Source organism: Leucoraja erinacea, chromosome 11, assembly GCF_028641065.1.
Source record: "Leucoraja erinacea ecotype New England chromosome 11, Leri_hhj_1, whole genome shotgun sequence".
NCBI classification, from domain to species: Eukaryota; Metazoa; Chordata; class Chondrichthyes; order Rajiformes; family Rajidae; genus Leucoraja; species Leucoraja erinaceus.
In genome coordinates this window covers 59,321,911-59,329,410 of record NC_073387.1, presented here as the reverse complement: position 1 = coordinate 59,329,410, position 7,500 = coordinate 59,321,911, and the positions used below count along the sequence as shown (strand labels likewise).

At 57.4% G+C, this 7,500-nt stretch overlaps 1 protein-coding gene across 1 annotated transcript in view; it reads left to right on the top strand.

The window, feature by feature from the left end:
• LOC129701860 (E3 ubiquitin-protein ligase SH3RF1-like) overlaps nt 1-7,500 on the top strand; it is a 32,713-nt gene that overhangs the window by 22,614 nt on the left and 2,599 nt on the right. The window contains exons 6-9 of the mRNA XM_055643346.1: nt 761-864; nt 4,379-4,539; nt 4,827-5,146; nt 6,876-7,159. Coding sequence (XP_055499321.1) covers nt 761-864; nt 4,379-4,539; nt 4,827-5,146; nt 6,876-7,159 — 869 coding nt within the window. The remainder of the gene's footprint in view (nt 1-760; nt 865-4,378; nt 4,540-4,826; nt 5,147-6,875; nt 7,160-7,500) is intronic.

Sequence of the window (7,500 nt, the reverse complement as noted above, 5' to 3'; positions counted from 1 at the left end):
AGGGGGAGGTAGATCAGCCATGATTGAATGGCGGAGTGGACTTGATGGGCCGAATGGCCTAATTCTGCTCCTATTCCTTATGCCCTTGTATCCGAGACCCAAACGCTGTCATTCAAAGTCCACACCCGACTCGAGCAGTGTCAGGCAGCATCTGTGGAAGGAATTGGACAGGTGGCTTGTTGGGTTAGGACCCTTCTTCAGTCTGATGGAGTAGGGGCGGAGGAAGCTCCCTCTTCCTCTCCCTCCCCCCCATTCCCCCCCCCCCTCGTGTACGTACAGGTGTGAATACCTGCTGGGTGGTGGGACTGTCATATGCTGAGAGAATGGAGCGGCTGGGCTTGTACACTCTGGAGTTTAGAAGGATGAGTGGGAAAGCTATTGAAAGAATATTCAGGGTTTGGACACGCTAGAGGCAGGAAACATGTTCCTGATGTTGGGGGAGTCCAGAACCAGGTGCCACACAGTTTAAGAATAAGGGGTCGGCCATTTAGAACGGAGACGAGGAAACACTTTTTCTCACAGAGAGTTGTGAGTCTGTGGAATTCTCTGTCTCAGAGGGTGGTGGAGGCCGGTTCTCTGGATGCTTTCAAGAGAGAGCTAGATAGGGCTCTTAAAGATAGCGGAGTCAGGGGAGAAGGCAGGAACGGGGCACTGATTGGGGTTGATCAGCCATGATCACATTGAATGGCGGTGCTGGCTCGAAGGGCCGAATGGCCTCTACTCCTGCACCTATGGTCTGATACTTCCTTTCCCTTTGCAGATGCTGCATGGCATGTTAGAAGCTGGTGTGTCTGCTCCAGGCACCAGGACCAGCAGCTCACAGTATCACCCGGAGATGGGTCACCCCAGGACACAGGTAGCCAGGTAAGTTGCAGTGACAAGGAATGATGAGTGTTTGACAGCGCCGGGCCTGTACAGAATAGTGAAAGGCCTGGATAGAATGGTAGAGTAGACTTGATGGGCCGAATGGCCTCATTCTGCTCCTGTCACTTATGTCCTTATGAGAAGTCTGCGGACAATGTCTCAGCCAACCAACCTCATTTGTCCACAGACACGACATGGAACTGCAGATGCTGGAATCTAGAGCAAAGCAATAGTGCTGGAGGAACTCAGCGGGTCAGGCAGCATCTCTGGAGAAAAGGAATTAATTCTAAATGCTGGAGTCTGAAGAAGGGTCTCGACCCGAAACATTGCCCATTCATTCTCTCCACAGATGCTGCCTGACCCGCTGAGTTACTCCGGCACTCTGTGAAACGTCACCTATCCATGTTCTCCACAGATGCTGCCTGACCCGCTGAGTTACTCCAGCACTCTGTGAAACGTCACCTATCCATGTTCTCCACAGATGCTGCATGACCCGCTGAGTTATGGTGCAGCAGCATCTATGGAGCGAAGGAAATAGGCAACGTTTCGGGCCGAAACCCTTCTGGAAATAGGCAACGTTTCGGGCCGAAACCCGGAAGGGTTTCGACCCGAAACGTTACCTATTTCCTTAGCTCCATAGATGCTGCCTGACCCGCTGAGTTACTCCAGCACTCTATGCTTCCATCACTGTTCATATCATGGGGTTGTAAGTGGAATATGAGGAGCTGTTCCTCCAGTTTGTGTGTGACGCAGCGGGGAGAGCCACTGCCTCAGCACCAGAAAGCCGGGTTCAATCCTTGCCTCGGGTGCTGCCTTTGTGGAGTTTGCACGTTCTCCCTGTGACCCCGTGTGTTTCCTCCGGTGCTCTGGTTTCCTCCCACATCTCCAAGGCGTGCATGTGGGCCCGTGTGTGATACGTGTGGTGAAGCGTGTGAGCCGTGTGGTGAAGCGTGTGGGCTGTGTGGTGAAGCGTGTGGGCCGTGTGGTGAAGCGTGTGGGCCGTGTGGTGAAGTGTGTGGGCCCGTGTGGTGAAGCGTGTGGGCCGTGTGGTGAAGTGTGTGGGCCCGTGTGGTGAAGCGTGTGGGCTGTGTGTGAAGTGTGTGGGCCGTGTGGTGAAGTGTGTGGGCCGTGTGGTGAAGTGTGTGGGCCCGTGTGGTGAAGCGTGTGGGCCGTGTGGTGAAGTGTGTGGGCCGTGTGGTGAAGCGTGTGGGCCGTGTGTGTGAGTGTGTGTGGGCCGTGTGGTGAAGCGTGTGGGCCGTGTGGTGAAGTGTGTGGGCCGTGTGGTGTGAAGCGTGTGGGCCGTGTGGTGAAGCGTGTGGGCCGTGTGGTGAAGCGTGTGGGCCGTGTGGTGAAGCGTGTGGGCCGTGTGGTGAAGTGTGTGGGCCGTGTGAAGCGTGTGGGCCGTGTGTGAAGCGTGTGGCCGTGTGGTGAAGCGTGTGGGCCGTGTGTGAAGTGAAGCGTGTGGGTGTGTGTGTGGTGAAGCGTGTGTGGGCCGTGTGTGAAGCGTGTGGGCCGTGTGTGAAGCGTGTGGGCCCGTGTGGTGAAGCGTGTGGGCCCGTGTGGTGAAGTGTGTGGGCCGTGTGGTGAAGTGTGTGGGCCCGTGTGGTGAAGCGTGTGGGCCCGTGTGTGAAGCGTGTGGCCCGTGTGTGAAGCGTGTGGGCCCGTGTGGTGAAGCGTGTGTGGGCCGTGTGGTGAAGTGTGTGGGCCCGTGTGGTGAAGCGTGTGGGCCGTGTGGGTGAAGCGTGTGGGCCGTGTGTGTGAAGCGTGTGGGCCCGTGTGGTGAAGCGTGTGGGCCGTGTGGTGAAGCGTGTGGGCCGTGTGGTGAAGCGTGGGGGCCCGTGTGGTGAAGCGTGTGGGCCGTGTGTGTGAAGCGTGTGGGCCGTGTGGTGAAGCGTGTGGGCCCGTGTGGTGAAGCGTGTGGGCCGTGTGGTGAAGCGTGTGGGCCGTGTGGGTGAAGCGTGTGGGCCGTGTGGTGTGAAGCGTGTGTGTGGTGAAGCGTGTGGGCCCGTGTGGTGAAGCGTGTGAGTGTGAAGCGTGTGTGTGGTGAGCGTGTGGGCCGTGTGGTGAAGCGTGTGGGCAGTGTGTGGTGAAGCGTGTGGGCCCGTGTGGTGAAGCGTGTGGGCCGTGTGGTGAAGCGTGTGGGCCGTGTGGTGAAGCGTGTGGGCCGTGTGGTGAAAGCGTGTGGGCCGTGTGGTGAAGCGTGTGGGCCGTGTGGTGAAGCGTGTGGGGCCGTGTGGTGAAGCGTGGGGGCCGTGTGGTGAAGCGTGTGGGCCCGTGTGGGTGAAGCGTGTGGGCCGTGTGGTGAAGCGTGTGGGCCGTGTGGTGAAGCGTGTGGGCCCGTGTGGTGAAGCGTGTGGGCCGTGTGGTGAAGCGTGTGGGCCCGTGTGGTGAAGCGTGTGGGCCCGTGTGGTGAAGCGTGTGGGCCGTGTGGTGAAGCGTGTGGGCCCGTGTGTGGGTGAGCGTGTGGGCCCGTGTGGTGAAGCGTGTGGGCCGTGTGGTGAAGCGTGTGGGCCGTGTGGTGAAGCGTGTGGGCCCGTGTGGTGCGAAGCGTGTGGGCCGTGTGTGAAGCGTGTGGGCCGTGTGTGAAGCGTGTGGGCCGTGTGTGGTGAAGCGTGTGGGCCGTGTGTGGTGAAGCGTGTGGGCCCGTGTGGTGAAGCGTGTGGGCCGTGTGGTGAAGCGTGTGGGCCGTGTGGTGAAGCGTGTGGGCCGTGTGGTGAAGCGTGTGGGCCGTGTGGTGAAGCGTGTGGGCCGTGTGGTGAAGCGTGTGGGCCGTGTGGTGAAGCGTGTGGGCCGTGTGGTGAAGCGTGTGGGCCCGTGTGGTGAAGCGTGTGGGCCCGTGTGGTGAAGCGTGTGGGCCCGTGTGGTGAAGCGTGTGGGCCGTGTGGTGAAGCGTGTGGGCCCGTGTGGTGAAGCGTGTGGGCCGTGTGGTGAAGCGTGTGGGCCCGTGTGGTGAAGCGTGTGGGCCGTGTGGTGAAGCGTGTGGGCCGTGTGTGAAGCGTGTGGGCCGTGTGGTGAAGCGTGTGGGAAGTGTGGTGAAGCGTGTGGGGTGTGGTGAAGCGTGTGGGCCGTGTGGTGAAGCGTGTGGGCCCGTGTGGTGAAGCGTGTGGGCCGTGGGTGAAGCGTGTGGGCCCGTGTGGTGAAGCGTGTGGGCCGTGTGTGGTGAAGCGTGTGGGCCCGTGTGGTGAAGCGTGTGGGCCCGTGTGGTGAAGCGTGTGGGCCCGTGTGGTGAAGCGTGTGGGCCGTGTGGTGAAGCGTGTGGGCCGTGTGGTGAAGCGTGTGGGCCGTGTGGTGAAGCGTGTGGGCCCGTGTGGTGAAGCGTGTGGGCCGTGTGGTGAAGCGTGTGGGCCGTGTGGTGAAGCGTGTGGGCCCGTGTGGTGTGGTGAAGCGTGTGGGCCGTGTGGTGAAGCGTGTGGGCCGTGTGGTGAAGCGTGTGGGCCGTGTGGTGAAGCGTGTGGGCCCGTGTGGTAGACGTGACGGAGGCGTGACTAACACGGCCCGTGTTGCTGATTTACAGGCCAGCAGCCAGTGTCACCGAGATGACCGGTCCCCACAGCGCCCCCGTCCCAGCAGGTGGCCAGGAGGAGGCGATGACCTCCTCCCGCGTGGGTCCCTGCGGCCAGCAGGATGCGGTCACCTCGTCCCCCCGGCACGTGGACGGCAGCACGGGGTACAGACGTGAGTATGTAACGCTGGCGTGTGTCACGTGTGTACTGTGTGTACCCCACCGTGACTAGTCCACACAACGGGGTACACGGATAAGATGATGCCGCCTTCTGCCACCAAGATTCCTCCTCTCCACAGATGCTGCCTGACCCGCTGAGTTACTCCAGCACTCTGTGAAACGTCACCTCTCCATGTTCTCCACAGATGCTGCATGTCTGTCCCGCTGAGTTACTCCAGCACTCTGTGTCCATCTCTGGTTTTACTGCGGGTTGACTGGTTGTGTGTCTTTGCTCCTCCAGCCAATGTCCATCGGCCGACTCTGGCCGTCCCACCGGTGCGGAGCCAGAGCAGCAACGGCAGATGTGTTCCAGCTGTGGTCATCCAAGCCCAGCCCTTCTCATCCCACCAGCTCCCACTGAGAGCGGTCAGTAACACCGTCCACTCCAGCCCACTGGCCTCAACCTGCAGACCAAGTCTCCCCACCACCGCCCCCCCACCACCCCCCCCTCGGGCAGTGAGACAGGTCCAGCAACCCTTCACAGCTCCACCAGGGGGCATCATCGCATCGACCTCTACACCAACACACGCTAACAACCAGGACAGAAGCTGCCTGAACAAGGTACGTCATGCATCGCTGTATCCATGCATTACTGTCCCCATGCATTACTGTATCCATGCATCACTGTATCCATGCATCACTGTATCCATGCATCACTGTATCCATGCATTACTGTACCCATGCATCACTGTATCCATGCATCACTGTATCCATGCATCACTGTATCCATGCATCACTGTATCCATGCATTACTGTACCCATGCATCACTGTATCCATGCATTACTGTATCCATGCATCACTGTATCCATGCATCACTGTATCCATGCATTACTGTCCCCATGCATCACTGTATCCATGCATCACTGTCCCCATGCATCACTGTATCCATGCATCACTGTATCCATGCATCACTGTACCCATGCATCATGTACATGCATCACTGTATCCATGCATCACTGTATCCATGCATTACTGTATCCATGCATTACTGTCCCCATGCATCACTGTATCCATGCATCACTGTATCCATGCATCACTGTATCCATGCATCACTGTACCCATGCATCACTGTATCCATGCATCACTGTATCCATGCATCCCTGTATCCATGCATCACTGTATCCATGCATTACTGCCCCCTGCATTACTGTATTCATGCATTACTACGTCCATGCATTACTGCCTTCACACATTACTGTCCCCATGCATTACTGTCCCCATGCATTAATGTCCCCCATGCATTAGTCCCCACGCATTACTGTGTCCATGTATTACTGTCTTCATGCATTACTGCCTTCATGCATTACCGCGGAGTGCTGCATAAAGCAGAGGTAGACACAAAGTGCTGGAGTAACTCAGCGGGACAGGCAGCATCTCTGGAGAGAAGAAATGGGTGACGTTTCAGGTTGGAATCCTTCTTCCGACTGAAGACCCAGACAGACTGAAGAAGGGTCTCGACCCGAAACGTCACCCATTCCTTCTCCCCAGAGATGCTGCCTGTCCCGCTGAGTTACTCCAGCACTTTGTGTCTATCTTCAGTGTAAACCAGCATCTGTAGTTCCTTCCTACACATAAAGCACAGATGTTGACCTTTTGTTTCAGGGAGCGTTTGTGGAGTGTGGGGGTAAACAGTCTCTGTTTTACCCAGAGTAGAGGGATGGAGGACACTGGGGCAGTTTAGTCTTTTGTCCCGCGTTCCAAGGTACAAAGGAGCATAGAAACTAACTGCAGGAGTAGGCCATTCGGCCCTTCGAGCCAGCACGGCTGGTCATCCAAGATCAGTATCCCGTTCCTGCTTTCTCCCCATATCCCTTGATTCCATTGATACAGTGAGTGACAGGAAAGATGTGGTCAAGCTGGAGAGGGTGGGGCAGAGACGATTTACGAGGATGTTGCCAGGACGCGAGGGGCCTGAGCTACAGGGAGAGGCTGGGCAAGCTGGCCTTCTGCGGATGGATGAGATGGGCAATGTGAATTACATTGAATCAGACAGACAGCGCTGAGAGGTCGATGATTTAGGGTTCTCCAACCATGGCCAATGATGCCGTCTTGGATTGTGGGGACATGTTGCATTGAATCTCTTGTGTAGACTAAACTGCTGGAGAAACTCAGCGGGTGAGGCAGCATCTATCAGTCTGAAGAAGGGTCGAGACCCGAAACGTCGCCTATTCCTTCGCTCCATAGATGCTGCCTCACCCGCTGAGTTCCTCCAGCATTTTTGTCTACCTTTGATTTTTCCAGCATCTGCAGTTCTTTCTTCAACATTGGATGTGTTGTGTCTCTGTGCAGGCTGTGTGCGGCCCCTCTCTGCCTCCGTCTTGGTTCACGACCCCCAGGCTCCAGACCACCACATCGTCACCGAAACCAGAGCAGGCGAGGGAGGATGTCCCCGCCGTCTCCCACAACAGAGCTGCTTCCTGTCCCATCACAAGCCAGGAGAAGGTGGGGGTGGTTGCCCAGAAGACCAGCTCCTGGCACTCTTGTTATCAATGCACCTCCCCCTCACCCCCGCACAGCTCCACTGTGGAACAGCAACCTGCCCCAGCACCCAGTCCATCAACATGCTTCAACAGGTAACGTTCCACAGGGAGCCCAGCGTAGGTTCACCAGGTTAATTCCCGGGATGGCGGGACTGTCATATGCTGAGAGAATGGAGCGGCTGTGGGCTTGTACACTCTGTGGAGTTTAGAAGGATGAGAGTGGATCTCATTGAAACATATAAGATTATTAAGGGTTTGGACACGCTAGAGGCAGGAGACATGTTCCCGATGTTGGGGGAGTCCAGAACCAGGGGCCACACACACAGTTTAAGAATAAGGAGTAAGCTATTTAGAACGGAGACGAGGAAACACTTTTTCTCACAGAGAGTGGTGAGTCTGTGGAATTCTCTGCATCAGAGGGCGGTGGAGGCCGG